Consider the following 12,579-nt stretch of genomic DNA (forward strand, 5'->3'; position numbering starts at 1 on the left):
GATAAAGATGTTATGACCGCTTTGCAAATTCCTTACATTTTCTTAAAGGATCTTTTTTGTGTTTTTTGTGTGTGTTTACAGTGATAATTTTTAGAAATGTTGTGTGTCTCGGAAATAAGTATAAATAGTGAGCTATTTCACTGTTCAACCATTTTGCATTCCTTTTAGGTTTCATTTCAGGAAAAATCTCCGAAGGATCATTTCCGGTTTGTACGTCCGCGATAACTGTCATCCATTTAAGGCCAGCCTCCTGATCTGGATTCAGATCCCAATGTGGGTCTTTGTTTCTTTGGCACTCAGGAACTTCAGCATTCCTACTGCCAGGTTTGGAGGTAAGCCTTAATGAAAACTACTGTGTTGGTAAGTCTTAGCACATCAGGTTTTAAATAATCATTCACTTTAAGTCATTTTGATGCTATGTTGGCTTTTTTGGGTTTGTAAGATGTGACGTGAAGTATGATCTGGCTTCATTTAGTGAATAAAAGGTGACATTTGAACATGTTTAAAGGCACATTCGGCTCATGGATACCAAGTGTATCCTGTGGTACTCGCAGGCTTCAAGAGCAATTTAAAGCAGTGTATGTAGACCTAGAAGTTGCCAACTTAATGTTGTATGTACACTAAGGCATATTGGCAGTCCACGATCCTCAATATGTCAATCTTTTGACCCCTCCCCATCCCTAAACAGAAACATGATAGGATCTACATCACACCGGTGTCAAGAGACAGTAGACAGAGCAACCCATGACAAAGTGTAAAAGTCAACCATGCCAGAATCCATTACTTGGGTGTGGAAGGGCAAGGCGAGTGGGTAGTCACTAAGCAAATTGAATCTGGGGAGCAAATGTGGTAAGTAAAGCGTAATGCTCAACGGTTTGCCTTGTGGGGGCATCACAAGAGAGCTCCCAGATGGTGTCCCAATGTCAAGGAAAACCATGGGCAAAGAATGTATCCCCGAAGTGCAGTGAATGCAAAGAAAAGGGGCGCAAGCAGGGTAGATCCAGGCAGGAGAGGAAGGAAGCCCCAGAATGCCCTGGATGTGCTATAAAGGAAACATGGAGTGTTGCTTTCCGTTGGGTAGAGATCCAGCCGGCCAGTTGGGACATTGAGACACCGCCGATGTGCCTTTATCTTGATGATTATTGTAGTAAACTGGCTTCTTGATTCAGTAATCCCTCCACATTTGGCCTGGTATTTGGTGCAACTTTAGCTGAAGTGTCCTAGGTTCCTACTAACCAGGTCCCCAATGCCAGTGTTCTTCCCCAAAACAAGACAACTGGTCACTTGATCCCAAAGTGACCAAGCCTCTAGCACCTCTGTAAGTCTCTAGTGAGTGTTACCTTTGGTACCTAGGTCATCTGGACTTAAGAGGGTCCCAAAGAGCTGTAGCATATCTTGTTTCACTCTTACAGACTGCCACCGCAGGCTGCGTGACAAGCTGCTTGTAGGAAGCTGGCTCTGTAGATGCACAGAGTCCAGGGGTTCTCAAAAATGTACAGGGCTCATTGTAGGTAAGTAGAGGTGTAGGGGGTCGTAAAGGCACCATCTGTTCAACTCACCAAGGCCCAGGGGCTTAACCCCTTCGGTGCCACGCCCTTTCCCCCTTCTGTGCCGGGCGTTTCACACGCGGGTGGGGTTCATGACGAGATAGTCTCGTCATGGGCACAGCGCGACCGTGCTCCATGACGAGACTATCTCGTCATGGGCACAGAAGAGGTTAAGGTGCAGGGATGTCTTTGGACGTCGGAGTCTTTTTACCAGAGCCAGACGTGGAAAGCCTTTGGATTCACACTGCAGGTGCCTTCGTTGAGGGTAGAAGAGGACAGCCAACTCTAGACAGTTCAGGATTGCCGTGAAGACTTCACTGCACAGGTGAGCCACTCGGGCTGTTGCCGTAAGGGTGCAGAGTGGGCAGAAGACATGGATTGGTGTGTATCCGGAGTCCTTGGAGTAGGTTTCTTCTGGACAGGTTAGATGTCCACAGGAGATTGGAGCCTTTTTTGAAGGCGGCATTCCTCCCAGGGTTTCAGAGCTCGCTGGCTGTAAGACAGCTCGCAGGTTCGCAGTAGCTGGAGACCAGTCAGGAAGGCTGGGGCCAAGGCAGTTGTATCCTTCAGTCGTCTCTGCAGTGTTGTCTTTCTTCTTAGGTTGTCGCAGATCTTGTTTCTAGATCTGGGGGAGCCACCTTAATATTACATTTAGGAGGCGTTTTGGGGGAGTAGCTGAAAGGGCAAATAGGCACTTTACCTGTGGTTACTACACCCTCTATCATGCCACTCTCCTGTTTGAGGGGGTCCATATACCTAGCCCTGATTGGAGGGGTCTCTCCATCTTCAAGATGGCGGGGACAGAAAGTTGTGCTTCATCTTGCCTTCCCCACATTGGGTGGGCTTGGCAGAGGTGGGCACACCTACTATTCTTTTGGATTTTTCACGCCCAAGGTAGGGTTGTAAACCAGGGGATGCCATCTGCTGCTAATAGCAAAGGCTGGACGTCGCATTACAAAGGCAGCAGGCCTTTGAAGTTTCCATCTTCAAGCACTGGCCCAACCTGCAGAAGGAGGTATGACACCTCTGCCCTTGATGTGCTTTGTGTCTGGTCCCAGAGAGCTGGGGCTCTCTACCCAGGGGTCCAGAAACATGTCTGATGGCAGCTCTCTGAATGCAGCTGGTCAGAGACCACAGCAGGGTTGGTAGGTTTGCAGGCGGCACCTCTGAGTACATGGTACAATATATCCCACACTAGCATCAGTGTGGATTTATTGTAAGGTGCAGTTTGGTACCAAACACTCCTGTGTTTAGTGAAGCCATCATGGTGCTGTGGAACTTGAGTTGTCAAGTTTCCAGCCCATGTACTCTCTGTGGCTTCCCTGGCACTTACAATATTAGGAAATGGACCCCAATATTGCAGGGTCATATCTGCTCATGCAGATATGCCCTTACTTGTGGTATAGTGCAGCCTGCTATAGGGGTTACTTACCTATACCTTCAGACAGTGTTAGCTTGCATGGCACCCAGGCAGGGTGCCATGTTGACTTTGTAGTTTTCTTCCTCACAGAAGCATGCAAGCTTCAAGGGCAGTGGCATGGTCCCAGTGAGGGGGGGGGGGGGGTCCCAAGAGACCCTCTTCAGCTCTCAGACCCTAGGTGCTTAGGTAATATTTACCAGGGGCTTACAGTGGGTAGAAGTACCAATTGGGGATTTGTTTTTGGGTAAGAAGCACTGTTTCAGGGGACCTGGTTGGCAGGGACTCTGTGTACTTCATTTGAAACTACATCAAAACCAGGAAAAAATGGAGGCTAACCATGCAAAAAAAAGAGGCACTTTAACACAGTGCTGGAAAAGGTGTAAACACAACATAACACTGTTGTGTGCCATGTCCCCTAATACTGCATGTAATATTTGTAAGTTACCCCTACGGCAGTCCTTACAGCCTTAAGACAGGGTTCATTATGTTACATGTGTGGGTATATCTGCATAAGCAGATATGCCCCTGTAGTAGACATTTCAATTACTGCCAGTACAAGTGAACAGAAAATCTATTTTAGGAATAGGTTGGTGGAGTGGTGCACCGCTTATTGAAACGTCAATGACAATCAAAGAATCAAGTAAGTCTTAGTAGGTGATAGGTCTCTTATTTTCCAAGACAAAGATTTAGCCAGCCAACGCGTTTCGTTCATAAAATGAACTTCTTCAGGGCTGTAAATTATAATGAGAACAAATAAATAGTGTGCACCTAACAATTAAATATGTACACATCGAGTATTGCGTACAATATGATGACACAGAAGTGAATACGGAAACAGGTAAAAAAAGATGTGAGAAGGAAAGAAGAAGTTTAGGAAGGGGGAAAAGATGAACCGGTGAGCAAGTGACAAGTATATAATAAAATAAAAGTGGGAGTGGGTTGTCGGGGAAGAAAGGGGAAAGTAAAAAGTAACCAAAGCGGGGGGGTTGAGAACAAAAAGGAGTGACATCTTATATTCAAGTTAGTATTGAACTATATTTAAGGATTGAAAGTTTGACCAAAAAGCTAGAGCCAAGAACCAAGAAAACCAGGAAAGGCACACGGAGCGGTGTATTGTAGAAAAAAAGTCTTTGATCCAATGGTGTCTTAAAATGCAACTGGGGGTTGGTCATTACATCAGAAACCCTAAATGCACGAATACTATATGTACAAAGTATACTACACTTTATAATGTTGCTGGTACAAAAATATCGGCAAAGCACTGGAAAACTGATTATAATGATGGTAAAAAATATATATATACAACACACCTTAACACAAAAGGCAACGTGAAAAAACACCCAAAGCGGTACTTGGTTAATATGCATCAGTGCTCCCTGTCCACATAATTCATTTGAACTGTATATGTAATGTATACATAACCTAAATAATGCAAAACGGTTGTAGGTGAAACAATAAAAGTCATAAACATCTGTATTCCTGTCATGATTAAGTTAAGAGAACAACCCATCTGTGCTGCGCCCGAGATTAGATATAAATGTATGATAAACAAAACTGAAAAACTCGATCATGAATAATATAGGATAAACAGTAAAGTCATAAAAGGAAAGCCAATGTGGGTCAAATGGCCCTCATTCCCCTTAATATTATTTGTCAATGGTAATCACCACCTTTACTGTTTATCCTATATTATTCATGTTCGAGTTTTTCAGTTTTGTTTATCATACATTTATATCTAATCTCGGGCGCAGCACAGATGGGTTGTTCTCTTAACTTAATCATGACAGGAATACAGATGTTTATGACTTTTATTGTTTCACCTACAACCGTTTTGCATTATTTAGGTTATGTATACAGTTCAAATGAATTATGTGGACAGGGAGCACTGATGCATATTAACCAAGTACCGCTTTGGGTGTTTTTTCACGTTGCCTTTTGTGTTAAGGTGTGTTGTGTGTATATATATATTTTTTACCATCATTATAATCAGTTTTCCAGTGCTTTGTGCTTTTCCGATATTTTTGTACCAGCAACATTATAAAATGTAGTATACTTTGTACATATAGTATTCGTGCATTTAGGGTTTCTGATGTAATGACCAACCCCCAGTTGCATTTTAAGACACCATTGGATCAAAGACTTTTTTTTTCTACAATACACCGCTCCGTGTGCCTTTCCTTGTTTTCTTGGTTTCCTTGTTTTCTTGGCTCTAGCTTTTTGGTCAAACTTTCAATCCTTAAATATAGTTCAATACTAACTTGAATATAAGATGTCACTCCTTTTTGTTCTCAACCCCCCCCTCTTTGGTTACTTTTTACTTTCCCCTTCCTTCCCCCACAACCCACTCCCACTTTTATTTTATGATATACTTGTCACTTGCTCACTGGTTCAACTTTTCCCCCTTCCTAAACTTCTTCTTTCCTTCTCACATCTTTACCTGTTTCCGTATTCACTTCTGTGTCACCATATTGTACGCAATACTCGATGTGTACATATTTAATTGTTAGGTGTACACTAATTATTTGTTCTCATTATAATTTACAGCCCTGAAGAAGTTCATTTTATGAACGAAACGCGTTGGCTGGCTAAATCTTTGTCTTGGAAAATAAAAGAGACCTATCACCTACTAAGACTTACTTGATTCTTTGATGTCATTGACGTTTTAATAAGCGGTGCACCACTCCACCAACCTATTCCTTCAGTTGTCTGCTAAGTAGTTGGCACTTCTCAACGGCAAGTGCTGGAGTTTGTTTTTGTGCACGCTCACTCTATTTCTAACTACTAGGTAATACCAAGGGAACTACACCGGGTAGTGCGGTCTCTGTGTCCGCCGTTGTCCGGTACCATAAACAGAAAATCTATTTTAAATGCTGGACACTGGTCAAAAACGAGTTCCCACGCTACATGATGTCTTCGCTGAAACTAGAGATGTTTGGTATCGAAATTCTCGTATTAATAAGCCCACACTGATTCCAGCGATGGGTTTATTAATACATGCACCCAGAGGACACATTTGAGGTGCCTCCTAAAAACGTATCAATTACTCTGCCTCCTGAAAACCTACCAACTACTAGTGTGCTGATTTGACCGGTCCTAGCCAGCCTGCCACCACAGACCAGGTTCTGACCCCAAGGGGTGAGGGCCTTTGCTCTCAGGAGGTCAGAAACAAAGCCTGCTCTAGCAGAGGGTGTTTACTCTCCCTCCCACCAAATGACCTGCAAATTAGCATTCCAAGGCAAGGAGCTTCAAATTAGCATTCCAAGGCAAGGAGCTTCAAAGAGCCCACCGCCTTTGTTATGCGAATCCGCTCTCTCACAGGAGAGGATGCACCCCCCATGTCCAGGGCCCATTTGGCATTTAGACAGGTGGGAACATTTGTAGTCAGTGTGGCATGTTCACCTTAAGGCTAGTTACACCACTAAGGTAGGCTACCTGAAGTGAGTATGAAAATCAAGTCAGCCATCTTTGTGATGGCAAACTTAGAAACTTTGGGACAGAATTATGGCCACTTGGCCACTTCCTAGAGGAAGTGATCATATAGGGGGCGTAGTGACCCCAGGAGTAAGTAGCTCATTGGTTACTACCCTACACTCCGCCCCCCCCCCCCCCCCCCCCCCCCCCAACACCCCATAATCCAGATCCAGTATTTAGGGGAGCCCCTGGCATCAGGAAATCAGATCCTGCAGACCTGTAAGGACTGATAAGCCGTGAAAAGACAGAACTGTGGAAGAAGCAACTGACTGAGCGCCTGTTTGTTGTTCCCGACAAGTGCGCCAAAGTCGATTCTCCCTACATACTGCTGTGCCTCCATGAGCCTGGGAGGACTGCCAGCATTTCTGCCCAGACTCAGGAACTCCTGTGGAGCAACAGAGCTGTTCCCCTGAACCCTGCAGATACCAAAGAAAGGACCGTGAGGACTCCAGCCAGCCCATAACACCTGTCGCTCCAAGCCAGAGATGAAGTGGACTAAGGGTACCAGCGTTGTCCCCCAGCTCTCTAGAGAAGTAGCCCACCTTGGGTTTGCCAGGAGGGGACTCTTAGACGCCCCCTTCAGCCTCTTGATGCAGCCCCCTTGATTGCAAGTGACTCAGCTGTGAAAGTCCAGACATCTCAAGACACTCTGCACCTGTCGCCCCGGGACCGAGTGTAAGTGGGCCGAAACTGTCCCAACGTCCACAAGCATCGTGAGGCCTGAAGCCCCCCCTTCCCCTGTTGGTTTAGACTGACTAGCTTCCCAGCCCAAACCTATAGCCTCTTTCCCACCTGACTGATCCCCTTTGACTAACATTGAACACCCAATGCAGAAGCTCACCTCTGCACCCGGACGTCTCAGAGCCTCCTGAGGTGACCTGTTGGTGTGGCCTTGGACGTTTCCCCATATTCTTCCTAAGTCTAGGAGATTGGTCCTGTAAGTCACCGTGAAGTGCCCGAATGTAGTACATGCTTTTCCCCATATGATAACATTGGGCACCTGTTGCTGAAAAGCACCTCTGCACCCTTGCTGAAAAGCACCTCTGCACCCGGCCATCCCAGTGCTGCTGCCTTGGACCTTGCCCATACTTTAAGTCCAGGAGATTGGTTACACAAGTCGCTGTGAAGTACCTGTATGCAGTATTTGTTTTTCTTCCATACAATAACTTTGCTTTCTCTAAAAATTGTACTGTCACTTTTGAAACCTAAAAAGTATTTCTATCTCGAAACGTACTTACCTGATTTTGATTGTCTTGGTGTCAAAACTTATATAATGATGAGAGTAATTTTTATAAATTGGTGTGGATCTCCTTATTGAGTCATGTGCATCATTTATTGACTCTGTTTTTGCAGATGTCCAACACTCCTCTCTGATAAGTCTATGGCTGCTCGACCACACTACCCCCCCAGAAGAGCACCTTAGGATTGCTAGAGCAGACCCCTGTCCACTTGTGAGGGAATACCTGGACTCTTTGCACAGGATACCTCTTTTTGGTATAATAAAGAAAGAGTCCGCTTCTTACATTATAAACTGCCTATACTCCTTAGTTACAATACCTAGAGGGAATTATTAGTCTCTGCCCTCTGTGCATATAAATCATTAGTAGCCATACCTGTATGTAAATACGTACTATATTTCCCTGACACTGCTATGTGTGATTCACACAAACAACTTGCCGCTTTCACATTTCATCTTTTGGAACAGCTTGCTACCATTACGCTTTACATGTATAATATGTTAAATTGTACAATCTGCATTGTTATTTTTCAGATTCACAAATGCTTTTAAGTTGAATGTCCATTATATTCTAACCTTAAACTTGTGTATGTGGTAATCATTACCATTGATGATTGGATGATTCACGCTTGCATATCTTATTGGTTCCTGAGGGAACCCATATATGAGTAATAATGTAGACTGAGAGGACTGGAAACCATTCAAGATAACACCATAACATTGTCTGGAAATCCCATACGTTAAGTGTCTCCTTTAAATACATCCTTCCTTCCAGCGTCACTTTGGGAAAGTACAGAGCGACTCATTGGCCTTATTTAAAAAACAAAAAACAAAACAAAAAAAAAAAAACTGCACTGTTGAGTAAGTTAACTGTTTTGGTAATCACAAATTGAACTTTTTTTGTAACTTATACTTTTGTTCTAATTGTAACATTATTTTTAAAATTCAAAATATTATTAAATATTTTATAATTCAATAATGCATATTTACAGTTTTTGCATACCTTTTAACATTAAATAATGTTAATGTTTCACTGTTTTAAATAATTTATTTTAACTTTATTTCCTATACGGTTTTATTTCAAGCCACAATCTCCATTATTTAAAATGGGAAGGTTTTGTTGTACCTGTGGTTGCCACAAAAGTGAAGTAACTACAAAACTGCATTTTGTGACTACCGTAACGTAGTTGGCTTACTCAAAAGTGTAAACTTACTCAAAAGTGTAAGTTATCTTTGTGAATCGGTCCCTTAGTCTTTGTCATCGCTACATTCATTTGCTAGAAATATGTTAAATGATGAATACTTTTGGAGTCCCTATCATTGCTGCAGGGACACGCTAACCATGTTTGACCCTTGTAATGTGCAACTTTGAAGATACGCCTGAAAGCCATTGATCACACTAACACATTTTAGGTCCACTCCGTAGCATGACAGATCAAATATTTTATTTTAATGACCTACACTTTTATTGCTCACGTGTGAGCAACTAATTTAACACTGAAAGGGAACATATATATCTAATGCGAGTTGTTTGTTACCTGATGTACATCTTACTGAAATCACTTCTATACATAATCATGTTTCCATAAGAGTGTTACATACTTGTTTTTGGTTCACAGTTGAATCTGTTAGGATGCAGTTAACAGAAGGCGGCACCTTGTGGTTTCCTGACCTCACTCTTCCAGATTCTACGTGGATTATTCCAATCTCGCTAGGAGTCTTGAATTTGCTCATCGTGGAGGTGATTATTTTTAAAATCCCACTATGCAGAACATTGCTTTCAATTCTTGTGCCTCGCGTTCAAGAATAGTACCCCAATCTTCATCACTGGCAGGTGTACACAAATCGTCCACCTACCATTGTCTCCTTAACAAGCCCTGAGGCACGAGATGTCCACCCTATCTATGCCTCGCTCACAGGGTCCCTTGGCCTTTCCATGAGGTGCTCTGAAGAGGCGCATCTCCTGTAGAGCCTTTCCATGTATGTTAAATATTCTGTACATTGTTTTCCTAGAATGTAAGATATTTACCTAGTTCTTTTGTGTTTCTAGGTGGTTTGTTGTATTGGGAAAAACGTGTATTTGACAGTCTAAAGAATTGTATGTTGTGTATGACATAAGTGGGTAGCGGGCACAGTTGTGAGCAACGCGATGGGCAACAGTATGGCATATCAGTGTTGCGTTTGATGTACATGTGTTATTGTACACATGGTGTTCTCTATCAGAAGTTTGTGGTGTTTGCGTTCGTGCATGTCTGCTGCTTTTGAACTTCAACACCATTCTTCCGGCAACCAGCTGTTTACCATTTTTAAATCAAAGGTATCTTTCTCTACAGATGTTTGCAATAAGAAAAATTGAGCTGTCCAGATTTCAGAAGTATGTTACCAACTTCATCCGTGCAGTCTCTGTAGCTATGATCCCCATCGCTGCCACTGTTCCTTCTGTAAGTACCACTGATGGGTCTGTATAATACACGGTCCTTAAGCATCGTTCCATAAACCCTGTTGAGGCAGCTTATCCACCAAGTGCAGCATTTAGAACCCTCACACTGAATTGAAGGGGTGCTTATTAATATTTATTTGTTTCTTCTTACATGCCAAATATGTCACATGGACAGTGATGCTGCTTTTTATAGTTTATTAGAAGTATTCATCATCTTGCGGTACTCTCCAGTACTCCAGCAATGTAGCAACAGGAGCCAAGGGTCTCTGTTTAGTACAGTTGGTCTGATGGGTGGGTCTCCGGCTTCCAGGATCCCAAATGGGTCTTGCAGATGAGGGAGACTAAAGGGGGGGGGGGCAGGAGGGGTGGACACAGAGGAAGATTGGCTGGGTAGGCTGAATCATTTGGTAATTTATATGCTTGAACATATGTGGTTTGGTTATGGGTTGCCTTCGTATTTTAAATCTCCCATAGGTTTTGATAGGTCTATACCTTGAAGTTGGTCTTTGGGAGTTAACGGAGTTGCAACAAGGGTGGGGAAGGGCTGGCTGCAGACATGTTGGGACACAACACTAAATGAATGTCCTCCAGCAGGGATTGTCTTTGGTTCAGATTTTGAAGGACCTTGTGGGTGCTGTTGACTGAGGGAAGCTTGTTTGTAAGGAATGTTCGGCTGGGTTGTCCTTGTACATGGCCTTTTAGATAATACATATTTATGGTTGCCACGTGATGCCTTGTTGTGAAAATATCTTTGTTTTGTGTAGAGTTTCATTCATCACATTAGTCCGTTCTGAGACTTGTTGTTTTGGTTCATTCCCGTTCAACCTACTGGCACATTCGACTTGAAGCCAGTGACTTGTGAAAGGAAAGACTAGGACTAGAAAAGAGGTGTCTTGGTAGCATGAAGTCATATCCAGATGTGATGGTCCTGAAGTTGGCAGAAAGTGTGGTAAAACTCTGGGCTCCATGTTGTGGATAACTAAAAGGTGGCGAGGTCTCTCAGGCCCAAGTAGCTGATGTTTCAGATGTACAGTTAGAGTTTGAGCGGCTGGGTTATAGACCCAAAGTGGCCTAATGAAAGGAGTGATTTAAAATAATCTGCTATGAAGCAGCAAATTGCCAATGTCATTGTGCGATACTACTGAGATAACAGTCCTACCTCATGCTGTTTCCAAGCAAAAACCTCTTGTCTGCTTTTTCTGCACAAGTCATTTTCAAAAGCGACCAGCTAGACTTTTTTTTTTTTATGAGGCCCAAACTGCACCATAAAATCACGAGGTCGCTATTATTAGAGAAGAGCCAGGTGGACAAGCCTCTTAATGTGTGTTTGTGAGTTCTCTCGATATTGTGTTTGTTTGACTGTTGCATCTTTTTTTGTTAAAGGAATCCAAAACAGATTTTCTACACAATATTTTTAATGACAAGTCAGAGAAATGTTTCATGTTTCAATTATTCTCTCTCCTTCTAGTCTATGGCGTTGTACTGGTTATCCTCCAGTTGTGTGGGTTTAGCACACAATCTTCTTCTCCGCTCTCCAGCACTGCGCCAGGCTTTCCGGATTCCCAGTACCAAGTCGGACTCTGACACTCCGTACCAAGATATAGCAACTGCTTTGTACACAAAATATTTTTTAAAGAAATGATTCCTTCACCAAAGTGGAGCAACTTGAGCAATCTAATAAAACCTCTCAAAAGATGTTTTTTTTCTCCTCATGTATTAGTCGGGATACCACTGTTGCCAAATTATGTGGACTCCAAATTTAAAATAATGTGTAGTGCCCTAGAATTACTATGTTTCACCTACAAATTGTTTTAATATCAGGACAAGTTGTTAAAGAATTTCATAATTACCTTCAAATACATTAAGTCATTACGGCAGACCCCCTTCAAATTTAATAATGAAATGATTCAATTCCTTTTTTATTTAGACTAGAATTCTGCAACATATTGAGTTTTCATTGCATGCTTATTTTTTTGGTATGAAAAAATGCGGTTTAAATTGACTCTGCAGTGAGTACTGTGTAAATATTCAAATTCCAAAGAAGCACTGAGTTTCTGCATTTGATGAGGAGTGGTTTAACTTCGAATCGTAAATAAACTTGTGCACACTATCAGGATAAGAGAAACTCTGAATCAAGTAATTGGTCCTCTCAGACTCCACTTCACTCCAGAATCTTTGTTAAAGGTTGTTGTTGTCTTCGGAAGAAGTCTTTGGTCACGAGATAGGTGACTCCTCCCTTGGACTACAGTGCGCATGGGCATCAACTCCATCCTTAGATTGTTTTTTTCCGCCATTGGGTTCGGATGCAACTTTTCCGCTCCGGTTGGAAATCTCAATTCCAAGCTTTTAGAAGCAAAAAAAACTTCCACAAAACCATCGAAGCACCTTCACTCGACATCGCTTTCATCGGCTCGATTCCGGACGTCGACGAAGCCGCTGGTCCTATCCACGCCGTGAGGCCTAC

The 12,579-nt window shown here is 42.8% G+C and overlaps 1 protein-coding gene across 1 annotated transcript in view; it reads left to right on the forward strand.

Annotated features, from left to right (window-relative positions):
* The window catches only part of LOC146863361 (cytochrome c oxidase assembly protein COX18, mitochondrial-like), a 33,417-nt gene extending 21,605 nt beyond the window's left edge, over positions 1-11,812 (forward strand). The window contains exons 3-6 of the mRNA XM_085642794.1: positions 169-332; positions 9,295-9,416; positions 10,009-10,116; positions 11,584-11,812. Of these exons, the coding sequence (XP_085498920.1) occupies positions 169-332; positions 9,295-9,416; positions 10,009-10,116; positions 11,584-11,757 (568 nt within the window). The 3' untranslated portion in view covers positions 11,758-11,812. The remainder of the gene's footprint in view (positions 1-168; positions 333-9,294; positions 9,417-10,008; positions 10,117-11,583) is intronic.
* The last annotated feature ends 767 nt before the right edge of the window (positions 11,813-12,579 follow it).

This window comes from Triturus cristatus, chromosome 2_2 (assembly GCF_964204655.1).
Source record: "Triturus cristatus chromosome 2_2, aTriCri1.1, whole genome shotgun sequence".
In the NCBI taxonomy this organism is placed as follows: domain Eukaryota; kingdom Metazoa; phylum Chordata; class Amphibia; order Caudata; family Salamandridae; genus Triturus; species Triturus cristatus.